Source organism: Ictidomys tridecemlineatus, chromosome 5, assembly GCF_052094955.1.
Source record: "Ictidomys tridecemlineatus isolate mIctTri1 chromosome 5, mIctTri1.hap1, whole genome shotgun sequence".
NCBI classification, from domain to species: Eukaryota; Metazoa; Chordata; class Mammalia; order Rodentia; family Sciuridae; genus Ictidomys; species Ictidomys tridecemlineatus.
The window spans coordinates 179218254-179231791 of record NC_135481.1 but is presented as its reverse complement, the minus strand read 5'-3'; the positions used below and the strand labels follow the sequence as shown (position 1 = coordinate 179231791).

The 13538-nt window shown below is 42.6% G+C and overlaps 1 protein-coding gene across 12 annotated transcripts in view; it reads right to left on the bottom strand.

Annotated features, from left to right (window-relative positions):
* Positions 1-13538, bottom strand: part of Cnbd2 (cyclic nucleotide binding domain containing 2) — a 60970-nt gene that overhangs the window by 6306 nt on the left and 41126 nt on the right. For 7 of the 12 annotated variants that reach the window (XM_005329933.5, XM_078051709.1, XM_078051710.1 and 4 more), the window contains 2 exons: positions 6929-7092; positions 2430-2772 (listed from right to left, as the gene is read on the bottom strand). The exons of 1 other annotated variant lie outside the window; for it this stretch is intronic. In XM_005329933.5, coding sequence (XP_005329990.2) covers positions 2454-2772; positions 6929-7092 — 483 coding nt within the window. In that variant the 3' untranslated portion in view covers positions 2430-2453. Of the gene's footprint in view, positions 1-2429; positions 2773-6928; positions 7093-13538 lie in introns of those variants that run through there. 4 more of the 12 variants (XM_078051707.1, XM_078051706.1, XM_078051708.1 and 1 more) reach the window with 2 other exon arrangements.

The following is a 13538-nucleotide window of genomic DNA, read 5'->3' as shown; positions in this document are numbered from 1 at the left end:
TGTTCCCTGATGTGTGTTTTGGGGTGGGGGTGGGTATACTGGGGGACCTTTGAGAAATGTTGCCTCTTCTTCCAGCCCATAGTCTGCTCAGAGGTGTTCCCACACTAGCAAGCCCCTCCCTACACTGCCCTTCCCAATCTTCTCTTAAGCAGCACCCTCCCCCTCAGTGTCTATTAATAGTTGAGTGAAGACCTCTGCTTTTCCCTGCCAGCCAGTTTTTCCCCACCCCCAGGCTAATGTCAACATTAAGACATTAGCCTTTCACTTAGAGAAGGATGTGGGTGAGATGTTAGCCACGCCCCTCCCAACCTCTAAAGGCTCAGTTGCCTATTTCATTGAATGGGAAGGGATTTCTGGATAGTCAGATAGATCCTCATCAAAAAGATGCTAATAACCTCTAACATGTACTGAATACTCCTGTGTGTGATGGGACTTCATGTTTGTAACCCAAATATAATGGGGGCAGGCATCAGGCTGTCCACTCCCTGCTTGGGAATTCACAGAAGCAGTAGCACCACATCACTGTAATTAAGAGTCATTCAAATGTTACACATTCTCAGGCACAAACAGCTCCCTGAGGACCTCTGTAGGCTCCCTCCCACTCAAGTACTTCTGTGGCACTTTGCTCTTCCTCTGTTCTCTCTGGAGTTCCTGAAGCCCAACACCCTACCATTTTTCCTCAGCAGGGTCCTCACCCAAGGGTGCCCTTCAAGTCCATTTCCTCACTGGATACTCCCACAGAAAACATGTTCTGCCTTCGTTCTAGAAGGTTTTTCTCTCACTTTCCAGGAAGGGGAATCCAGGAATCTTGGAGAATGAAATCTTCCATCATGTTATATACATGCCACCTCTTTTAATACTCAATAGTCATTAAGTGGCAAATCTGGCAGGACCTCATGGTCAGACGCATAGCCAGGTGGCTGAAATGTTATAATAAGTGCTCTGTACAGGTTAGCTCTTCTCCCTCGCTCTGGCCATGTTAAGTCTGTTCAGAAATCCCCGGAGCTCCCTACTAGAACTTGAACTTTAGTCAGTGTCTATAGGTTCACTACCTCTCTGCCTTCTGACATCCACATGCAAGTCTGAGGGGGAAATAAATTCATATTATTCCTTTTCTGGTTTACAGTATATAAAGAATTTTAAATAATAATTAAAAAGAACATGCTTTCAAACTATACTCACTTCTCATTCATGAAAACCACTGATCATCAAACTTGCGCATTTTTCCATCAGGGAAACTGAGGTTTAGACAAGTTTGCAAGGTGCTCAAGGGGGTCCACAGAGATAGAAATGGAGCCTGATTCCCAGCTCAGTGCTCAGTCTATTCCTTGCCAAGGGTGGAACATGGGGGTATGGGAGGGCTCCTGTGCTACCATGGCCTCTGCCAGGTCCTACAGTGCTCATAAGCTAACATATGAGGTTTCTTTTTGTTTGTTTTGTGGTGCTGGGGATTGAACCCAGGGCCTTGTGCATGCAAGACAAGTACTCTACCAACTGAGCTATATCCCCAGCCCACATATGAGGTTTCTTAAGGAGGGAGGTTGCTTGGCACTTGGACTCTGGTGCTGAGGCTGGATGGAGAGAGGCACCCTGAGTTCTGGGCCCAGGTAAGTAATAGCCCCAGACTGAGGACCCCCAGAGGGACTGAGGATCCCTCTCCAACTGTAACCCTACTGCCTGCCTCATTGTATCTGACCTGCTTCCACTCTCCCAGGGTGCTTGATCCTCATCCTTGACCCAGGATGCCTGCTCCTGTCATGCTGTCAACCTCTGATCTGCCTCCTTATATTCCTCTCCCCCACAGTCAGACCCTGTCTAAGTGACAGAGAGGATCAGTCTGTAGCCTGCAGGTCCAACACAGCCATGTGTGTTTTGTTTGAATGACACTGTCCAAAAACAATTTGAATTAGTTGCTTATGTTTAGAAACCAATAGGAATCATCTAAAATGATGGATTTCTTGATTCTCTTGAACAATCTACAGACTGGCAAAAGCAGACCTGCTTTAATTTCTGGCATGGCATCAACTGCCTGGGCTGAAGGAGCAGTTGCTCCAACTGGATGGAGAATTGTCAAATTGGGTACCCAACATCCCATCATTCTATGGCTTCTCAGTTCTACTCCTTCATACAAACTTGTCCAACCTTGAAGGCATTTGTATTCATAACCATATTATTGATCACTTTGATTTGAGCCTTGTGCCTCCCAATCAGCTCTCACTGGATAAAACCCTCCCAACCCGAGACTCCCACTGACAGTCCACCACCCACAACAGCCTCATAATCTATTCCCTCAGCTTAGCCCACAAGTGCCAGGGGAATCTGTGCCCCAGTTGCTGCCCCCAATACCTCTCCAGACCCCTGGCCCAGCCCTCTAGGAACTCCTTCCAAGCCCCATAACCACCATGGTGGTCATTCTGAAAACACAGAGAGGAATCTGACATCTTTTATTGATTCTAAAGAAAGACTCCTGCATTCTTATACTGAGGAAGGAGTTCTTGGATTTTGTGCCGGGGTGCTGAGATGGCTTGGACGATCCTCAGTGGGGGGAGGTACTTCTGGGATGCCATAAAAATGGGATGATGTGGCTTAACTTTCTTGTTGACACTACACAAATCCAGGATCAGAGACTTTGGCTTGTAGATGCTTTTCTTCTTGGGCCCAACTGGGGTAAATGGTGGTATTTTGCGAGGCTCCACGAGCAGCCGTACTAGGTCCTTCCGAAAGATATTCCAGCTGTTCTCCTTGAGCAATCTCTGGCACATGTCATCATCACTGAAGGATAGGACATAAGTTGAGGTCTCTAGCTAGCTCCTCCCTACTCTTGCCCTTCAGCCTTTCCTCCTGCCACTCTTTTCCATGCCTAAATACAGGAACCCAGTTCTAGCTCTTTGCCTTTCTCCAGGCTCCTGTTTCCTACTCTACCTTTCTATGACCTTCTTTGCATAGACCTATGCTTTCCCCTGCAGTGGTTACAAGCCATATGCAGCTACTGAGTACCTGAAATGTGGCCAATCTGAATTAGGGATGTGCTTTGGGTGTAAAACATACATTAGATTTCAGAGACTTACAACACAAAAGAATGGAAAATATTTCATGAATAGTTTTTATATTGATAAAATGTTTAAATTATAATACTTTATATATACTGAATCTAAAAATAGATTATTCACCTATTTCTTTTCATGTCTTACAATGTGGTTTTCGAAACATTTAAATTATATATAGGATCTCTAGCCATCCAAGAAATATAAATCAAAACCACAATGAGGGCTGGAGTTGTAGCTCAGTTGTAGAGCGCTTGCCTAGCATGTGTGAGGCACTGGGTTCAATTCTCAGCACCACTTATAAATAAAATAAATAAAACTTCATCAACAACTAAAAAAAATCTTTAAAAAAATACAATGAGACACCACCTATACCCACTAGGGTTGTTACCACAAAAAAGACCTACAATGCCAAGTGTGGTGGCGCATACCTGAAATCCTAGTGGCTTGGGAGACTGAGGCAGGAGGATCACAAGTTCAAAGTTCAAAGCCTGCCCCAGCAACAAAAAGGCACTAAGCAACTCAGTGAGACCCTGTCTCTAAATAAAATACAAAATAGGGCTGGGGATGTGGCTCAGTGGTCGAGTGCCTCTGAGTTCAATTCTTGGTACCCATCCTACTCCATACCCCCACCCCCGCAAAAAAAAAAAAAAAAAAAAAAAAAGACTGACAGGAGAGCTAGAGATATAGCTCAGTGGCAAAGTGGTTACTTAGTGTGCACAAGGTCCTGGGTCTGATCCACAGCACCAAAAGTGAGGAAAAAAAAGACAGTAATAAATATTGATGAAGATTGTGCAGATATTAGAATGAGGATTTTGCTATATGGATGTAAACTGCTATGTAGCCATTTTGGAAAATGGCCTGACAATTCCTTAAGAGGTTAAACACAAGTTACCATATGACCCAGCAATTCATTCCTAGGTATATATATAAGAGAAATGAAAATATATGTCTATAAAAAAACCTGTACAATAATGTTCATAGCAGTATTATTTATAATAGCTAAAAAGTGTAAATAATCCAAATGCCCATCAACTGGTAAGTATATAAATAAGGTGAGATATATACATATTGTATGACTCCATCTATATAAAATGTCCAGAACAGTCAAATCTAGAGAGACATATCATAGATTGGTGGCTGCCTTGGACTGGTCATGGTGCTCTGGCCCTACCCAGGCCCCTTTCCCCATAGAGTGTGGGGCAAACATGCACAGGATGGAACGGACTTAGCATTAACTGATTTATTTCCTTCTGAGACCACAGCAAGGGAAGGATGCTAAACTTCCATTGATTTGCCTGTGCTTGCCTACCTAAAGGGACAAGCCTAATAACTAACAACCTAGAAGGTTCTTCTGGCTAGATGATAATGACCAAGACAAAGTCAATTGTGATCCCAGAGATCCACCGAAGAAAACATGTAGAGGTCAGAATGGGCTATTAGCTAGTCCTTTTGGTATCCGTGATGTTCCAAAACCAGCTCATAACCATTCACAAAAGCTAACAGTGTGAATTCTCTTCTCAACTCCATGTTGAATGATATCAGGTTGGTAGCTTGAAACTGGCCATGGTGGGCATATGTACACCACAAAAATCAGCAAGCCTTGACAGTTAGGGTTTTCTCCAGCCTCCTGGAGAGCTGGTACCAGCACACCTCTAGTTTCCACTTAAAAAGTTCACATTAATTCCACCAATTTCTTACAAAATGAATAATAGTATCTGACTTTGACCTACTACTTATCAAGTGTCAAGCACTTTATATTGGTTAACTCATTTAATCTCTATTTCATAAATATAGAAAGTTAGGGCTCAAAAGGGCTAAGGAACTCACTAAAATCTATGAGGGGTAAGCATGGGATTCTTTTATTTATTTTTTTTTATTTTTGGACCCAGAGTCCAAGTTAATACAGACAAGATTCCACATCATGTCTGGATGATGATGGTCACATTTGTTTCTAGTCTACTCTGTTACTAAGCAGGGCAGCTTTCCAGAGTCCTCTGCCTGGGAGTTCCATTCCAATCCCCTGCCTCACTTGATGATTTCTTACGTCTTCACAGGCTTTGACACTTTAGCTCATGTGGCTTTTCACCACTCTGGGACAACCCCAGCATTGAATCTTGTTGTTTACTTGATTTGGAGGAGCCTCTTCATTTTGGCCTTTGAGGATTCCTCTGTCTTTCCTATGAACTGAGATCTCCATTTTGTTCTACATGCAATGGCCTGGGTTGTGTATGGGTGATTTTTAGGTTTCTAGCCCATGGCATTCATAGGGCTGGTGCCTCTGCCTGACTGATTTTAGGACCTCAAGTCCTTAGTTAAAACTTAAGAGATTTGAGCTACATAATGGATATGTTTCTGGCCTGCTTTGGCAGTCTAAAAAAGCATGAGTTCAACCTGCCTGTCAGCATTAGAGATGACTAAAGTAAAGCGCTGACTTGGCAGTACAGGCACCAAGTGCTCAAACATCTGTGGAGGCAAGTCTATGTGAACCTTTTCAGAATTTCAATTCTACAAAAATTAGCTGAAACCACCCAGGGCCAGCTATCACTCGAGGAGCTGAGGTTCCTTAGATCTTTTTCAAGTAGGTCAGTCTTAACAACCATTTTCCATATTGGTAGTGCACAGAAAACAGAGATGCAGCACCTCTGAACTGGGAGAAGTCAACAGTGAGTCTCTCCACTTGTTTTTCTCATAAAATTCCTTCAATTTTTTGTCACATAAAATTTGCTCATTATTATTCTTAAATCGACTCATTTCTTTTACTTAAACATCTACTTTAGCTCTTTCCTGAGCAACAAAATCTACCAATCTTGAGGTTAGTAAGCTCATCCTGTTATTTTTCTAACGCACACTGTCAAGGTTAAACATGTCAATCTGTGCACCATAGAACATCATCTTGCAAACCTTCTGTGGAATGTGTTTCATACTTTGGGAAACAATGATCTAGCCAATTTTTTCTTGTTCTGCTGATTGGACTCTGAAGTCTGAGAGGAAATGACTTGCCCAAGATCACAGAGCTCTCATATAGAATTATGAACTTATTGGACACACTGCAAGAATCTACAGATCTGAGCAGGCTGCAGTGGCACACACCTGTAATTCTCAGCAATTTGGGAGGCTGAGGCATGAGGAAAACAAGTTTGAGGCCAGTCTCAGTAACTTAGTGAGATTCTGTCTCAAAATAAAAAATAAAAAGGACTAGTGAAGTTGCTCAGCGGTGAAAAAGATTCTACAGATCTGCCTGCCTCCACACCTCCTCTTTCTCTACCACTGGACTAGCACTTGCTTCCAACACCTGCTGGCTAAACCAGGTAAGTTTATGTATACTACCAAAGACATAGTGGTAGCATATATATAATTTTGTACTGCTCCTTCCATGTATCACTAGCTTATCCACTTAACATTCCAGTTATGGAGTCATTAAACTTATCATCTTTTAATAAGACAGGGATATTCTATCAAGGGAATGTACTGCTTTTCTTATTATCTCCTTATATGTGGCACAGGTGGAGGTAATGGTGGTGATTTTCCTATTATGAATATGACTGCTATGAACATTTTAATGCTTGTAGCTTTCCCCACATTTTGGCTTCCTAAGGACAAATTCAGGGATGGATCACTGCCTCAAAGGGTAGGATCATATAAGGCTAAAATTAACAATGTCAAAAGGAATATGAGGCTAAAATTATCATCAAAAGGATTGAGCCAATTTAGAATATAATAACTACCAGTTTCATTTCACTATTGTCAGCATTCAGTATTACTGATTTTTTCCTCCCTCCCTCCTTCCCTCCCTCCCTCCCTTCTTTCTTTCTTTTACTATAACAACAGGCAAAAGCTCGTTCCTTTGATCTGATGGGACTTACACACTGCCCAATACTGACCTGGGGTACTCAATGTCAGACCTCAACAACTTCTCTCTTGTCTCTTCATCAATCATTTCATAAAATTTTTCTTTCCTTAATCGAATCAACTCAGTTCCCAGGCTCACGAGAATCAAGGGCCGCATGTCACGACAGCTCTCTGGAAGGAAGGCCTGGTGAAAGCCCTAGAAAGAAGTAATCACAGAAAACTGGACCTCAGAAACCAGTCAGTTCTACCAGCAGATTTTCTAGATAGCAAAATAAGGCCTCAAATAAGAGGTGAATCCACTGCAGTCACTGAGCTTGTGATGGGGAGGGGAAGTCCAGGGCTACTTTTGCTACTTGACATGACAGTCTTCTGATTCCTGGAATTAGAAAGCCCTAAGTGCTTTCTCCATGGTCCCACCTCCACAGAGCAGGCTCTTTTCCAAGAACTACACTCATACCACTGCTTCTTGAGCTTTCTCCAATGTCCAATCTCAACTATCTTTTTTGAGACAGATTTCACTCTGATGCCCAGGATAGCCTTGAACCTCTGTGCTCAAGTGATCCTCTGCCTTGGCCTCCTGGACTAGCTAGAACTAGCCATCTCACCCAGCTTTCAACTCATTTTTGCCAAGCAAGCTTGTTTTCTCTTCCTCAGGACTTAGGACAAAAACCAAATAGCTAGTCCTTATTTAGACATCCCCCTTTTCAGCCACCCCTTACCCCATCCTTTTCTGTAGGCCCCAGTCCTCTCTGCAGCTTAGTGTACCCCCTGCTTTTTGGCTTGGTTCATACCTGGTTGTATCTGAAAATGAGATGGAGAGCCTTAGGCATACCTGCTTGCTTTACAGAGTATAAGCCTCTTCATAAGGAGACACTCTGGAACTGGCTGAGCAAAGCCAAGAACCCTTGTTGCTATACTCTAAATCCAGTGCTCACACTTTAGCTTCTTGGCTGGTTAATTAAGACTCAGGTAGGGAGGGAAGGAGAGGCTACTGGCCCCCCAGAGCCTCCAGCACCCAGCTTTCTAAGACTCAAGAACAAAAGAGATCCCAAATCAAGAGACCTGCTCTTTGGAGGCCAGGTAAGATTAATCCTGGCTTCCGAAAGGATATCTACATTTTTCATTTGCTTTGTGGCTTTGGGCAAGCAATACCTCCCTGGGCTGCTGTTTGCTCACCTATGAAATGAAAGTGACAGCCAGGCACAGTGGTGGTGGTACATATCTGTAATTCCAGCCACTCAGGAGGCTAGACAAGAGGATTACAAGTTTGAGGCCAGTCTGGGTTCAATCTCCAGTACTAAGGAAGTGGGGAAAGGAGCGTGGGCAGGGGGCAAAAATGTTGCTCCTACTATGTGAAGAAAATACATACAAATATAATCTTCACAACTGTCCTATTGTATAGCGATCATCCTCCTTAGCTGTGGAAAATGAGGTTCAGAAAAGAAAATTTACTTGTCCACAGTCATGTATTTTATATTCCCAACAATGATAACACTGACAACAATTGTTATGGTTTGGATATGAGGTATCCTTCAAAAGTTCCTGTGTTAATTCAGGAATACTCAGAGGTAAACTGATAAGATTAGGAAAGCTGTAACCTAATCAGTCCATCCTAGTTGGAATGGACTGACTGGGTGGTAACTGTAGGCCATAGAGTTAACAGTAGGGGTGTGGCTGGAGGAGGAGGGTCATTCACTGGGGAGTGCCCTGGAAGGGTTCATCTTCCCTGTAGTCTCTTCTCCACTTACCCCTCTGCCTCTCTCTGCTTCTGGCCACCATGAGCAGAGTAGCACTTCTTTGCCATGCCTTTCTGCCAGGATGCGCTGCCTCACCTTGGGCCCAGAGCGATGGATTCTGTTGTCCCTGGACTAAACATCTTAACTTTGAGCCAAAATAAACTTTCCCTCCTCCAATTCATCCTTGTCAGGTATTTTGATCACAGCATCACAAAACCTGATTAACACAAAGACGAAGGTAGCACCAGCTAACATTTATTAAGCATCCACTAAATTACAGGGCCTCTTGTAGTTTGTGGTTATATTAAGTCATTTAAGTCTCACAAACACAATGGCATGGTTCCCTATTTTGTAGATGAGGATGCTGAGGTTAAGAAAAGTGTCCAACATTATACAGCATTAAAGCAATAAAACCATTCTTTTTAACATTTTTTATATTTATTTTTTAGTTGTAGTTTAACACAATACCTTTATTTATTTATTTATTTTTATATGGTGCTGAGGATCGAACCCAGGGCCTCACATGTGCTAGGCAAGCACTCTACTGCTGAGCCACAACCCTAGCCCCAGGGGCACTCAACCACTGAGCCAAATCCCCAGCCAAATCCCCAAATCCCCCAGGGTCTCATTGAGTTGCTTAGTAACTCATTTTTTTCTGAGGCTGGCTTTGAACTCGAGATCCCCGGTCTCAGCCTCCCAAGCCACTGGGATTATAGGTATGCCACCATGCCCAGCTAAAGCCAGGATTTGAACCCAAGTTGTCTGTTTTCAGAATCCACACTTTTTACCACTATGGTATGAGGAAACTGAGGAATGAAGAGGTTGAGTAACTTGCCCAAGACACAAAGTGGCAAAGCCAGTATTTGTTTTGTGTTGAGACAGTCTCATTACATTGCCCAGACTGATGTCAAACTCATAATCTTCCTGCCTCAGCCACATAAAGCCAGGATTTGAACTAAGGAATCTATTCAGGAGCAGTACTGGCACTCTTCTCCACTGCCAGGTCCATCCCCCATCACACACGAACACATGAACACACACGTGGGCACACACACACACACACACACACACATACACACACACATGCACATAGCTGGAGTCAGGTCACTTCCTCTGTCTAGATCCTTCAAAAAGCTTCCCAAAGTACCGGGGATAAAACAGAATACTTCATCATGGCTGCCAAGGCATGGACTATCTATCTCACCATTGCTCTGCTTTTCAGCCTGGTCCATTGCTGCCACTACCCTACCTCGTTTACTCTGATCCAGCCATCCTGCCCTCCCTTCCAGTCTCTTCAACATGCTGTGCCTCCTTCCTGCCTCCTTCCTTCCTTGCTTGTCCTTCTGTCTGAAATATTCTTCTCCCTTGTCCTGTTTCATCATTCAGGTCTCAGCTTGAACATACTTCCTCAGAGACCTCATTTAAGAAGGTCACCTCCCCACTCTGCTTTCCAGTACTTTTCCAACAGCAATTTGCTATTTTTCATGTACTTGTTAGAAATCTGTATACTATGTGTAACCCAACTAGATCAAATACTCCATGAGGCAGGAGTTATGTTGGTTAACTCACTCACAATGGCACCTTGTGCCATGCTTGGGAGCACAATAGATACTCAAGGAATATCTGTTAAATGAGTGCACAAATGGAGTCACAACATTCAAAGTGGCAACTCACCCTGGTGAATTTCCTCATTTTCTGATGAGGATACAGATTGAGAAGCAAAGTGATTTGCCCAAGTCTGCACAGCTAGCAATTAGAAACAAAATCAGAATAATATTCCTCCATCTGTCACCTCTTTGATGCTCTGTCCATGGCTCTGGCCTGTCCTGACTACCTCTTAGGCCTAGGCCTGCCTATTCCCTGGAAAGTTGGTTCTCCTACACCTCTTGGCTCAAAATCTGGGTCTCTCTGCTCCAAGGCCCCCACCTCTGCTGTTCCCATACTCCTGCTTCCAAGGGTAAGGGAAACGTGATAGATTCTTACCTTTTGTAAGTGAATACTCAGAGCTGTTACCCACTCATTTGCCTTAAATGAAGCCAGGGCCTTGAAAGCAGTACAGAGTCTTATTCAAAAGCACCTCATTAAGACTTTCACCAACATTTTCTTCAAAAAGGGTCACATAAACAAGTATTTGTAGTGCGCCTTCTATGTATGTGGTGTCCTGTGCATAGAGGGGGAGAGGTGGCCAGGTCCTTGCACTAAGCCCTACTCATAACTTTCCCGGCCTCCTAAGGAATTAAGACCAAACTCCTCATTCTGGCATCGTGAGTCCTCTATAGTACTGGCCTTATTGCTCATATCCCTTACACAGCCTCCCATCAAGGTCACCATCTACCTGCCCTCCATGCTTTGATTCTACCCAGGGTGCCCAAGCATGCCTAGCTTTTCCACCTTGGTTCCCTGTGTCTGTTCAGTTCTAAGCAGCACTCTCTGAAACACTGACAAATTTAAGAGAAGCAAGCAGTAAAGAGGCTGGAGAACACATCACATGAAGAATGACTAGAGAAATGGAGGAGTTTGCCTGAATAAGAAAATAGTTAATGGAACATTGGCACTGTGCCTGGCTACAGAAATGCTGAATGAAAACCAAAACATCATTCTCTAAATATCAATGGGGCCATCACATGGTAAGGAAGCTGATTTCTTCTATTTTCTTTTTTGGAAGGTAGAGACCATGGGAGTAGAGTTACTTTAAAGTTGCAAAAGGCAGCTGGCAAATACCTGTAATCCCAACTACTCAGGAGCCTAAGGTAGGAAGATTACAAATTCAAAGATAGCCTGGGAAACTTAGTGATACCTTGTCACAAAATAAAAAATAAAAAGGGCTGGGGATGTAGCTCAGTGGTAAAGGAAGGGTTCTATCCCCAGGACTGGGGGCTAGGGGGAAAAGTTACAGAAGTTAGGTTTTTCTTGAACAAAAGGAAGAATTTTCTAAGAGTTCAAAAATATTCAAATCAGCTTAGAGGGTTCATTCTAGAGGTTGGCTCTCTGATAGTCTTGGGCTGAATTTCCTGATACACCAACTAGTGAGACAGGACCAAACATGGGGAAGGAGGGCGTGAAGACAGTCTTGGAGCAACTGTAACGAGGCACAGCAGAAAGGGCACAGAGCAGGTTCCCAGACTCTGCATGAGTGCACACAGAGTTTCAAAAGAAAGCCTCTCCCCAGGCAGGCTGAGGCCCACTGCTCCATATCTGTTACCACCATGCTTTTCATCCTGCCATTCAGCTCCGCACCCTTCACCAGCTTCAATGGTGATTAACTTATCACCAGTCTTGGTTCATCCATACTCACCCCTTTACTATTGGATTAATTTTTAATGGTCTATTTTTTAGAATAGCTTTAGATTTACAAAAAAACTGAGAAGCTAGTATAGTATTTTCATATATTTCCCAACCTGTTTCCCCTATTAATATCTTACATTATATGATATCTTTGTTAAAATGAACAAATCAATATTGACATTATTATGAGGTTAATGAGTTATTTAGATTTCCTGTTTTTAATGTAATGCACTTTTTTTTGGGGGGGGGGTGATGGTGCTGCATCAAACCTAGGGCCTCTGCCACTGAGCTACATCCACAGCCTACCAAATGTCTTTTTTCTGTTCCATTATCCTATCCAAAATACCTTACATGTAACTGTCATGTCCCTTTAGTCTCCTCACAGTTGTGGTAGTTTCTCAGGCATACCTTGTATCTGATGACCTTGACAGTTTGAAGGGTATACATCAGGAATTTTGTGGATGCTCTAGTATTAGAATTTGTCTGATATTTTTCTCACAATTATACTGGGGTTTTGGGGTTACTGAGAGAATGACCATTAGACAGTGCCATTTTCATCACACCATATCCAGTGGCAACATTATCAACATGATTTATTACTGTTGATGTTGTCCTTGATAACCTGGCTGAGGCAGTGTTTCTTAGATTTAACCCTTTTCCTTACTGTACTCTTCAGAAGGAAGTCACTGTACACAGTTCAATCTAAAGAATAGGGATTATAATGTAATGTTCTCCCTTCTTGAGGGCAGGGTATCATGCTTCAGAATTATTCTGTAGGGAGATTTGTCTTTTCTCCATCTACTAATTCATTCACTATTGATTTATTTATATCATGAATGTATGTCATTCATTTATATCACTATGTCATGGACATTTATTTTATACTTTGGGTTTACAATCCTGTACTGCTTTATTTTATTGCTCAAATACCTTTGGCCAGCAGGGGTTCTTTACAGTGGCCTATGCCCTTTGACATGCCCTGAAGTTTGCCCCCACCAACATTTCCTTTATTTTCAAGAACTATAAAATGTTCTAGGCTCATCTTACATAGACCACTGTTCCTTTTATTGGGAAATGTTATTAGAAATCAAGATCTGGCTTCTTGAGATTGGCCTGAGAAATGATTTTTTTATTTTTTTTTGAAATGACACCAAAACCCAGGCAAATGAGATTGCTTCAAACTAAAATACTTATGCATAGCAAGGGAAACAATGAACAGAATAAAGAGACAACCTATAGGATGGGAGAAAAATTTGCAAACCACACATATGATAAAGGAGTAATATCCAAAACATGAAAAACAACTTAGTAGTAATACAACAACCTGATTAAAAAATGGGCAAAGTGCCAGGTGTATGTGCACATCTGTAATCCTAGCAGCTCAGGAGGCTGATGTAGAAAGATCACCAATTCAAAGCCAGCCTCAGAAAATTAGAAGGCCCTAAACAATTTAGCAAGACTCTGTCTCAAAATAAAAAGGGCTGGGGATGTTGCTCAGTGGTTAAGCATCCCTGGGTTCAATCTCAGGTACAAAAAAAAGAATTCCACCATTATGCATAATTATAATGTGCTCAACATCATTAAGCATCAAGGAAGTAAAAATTCAGTATCAAGGAGATAC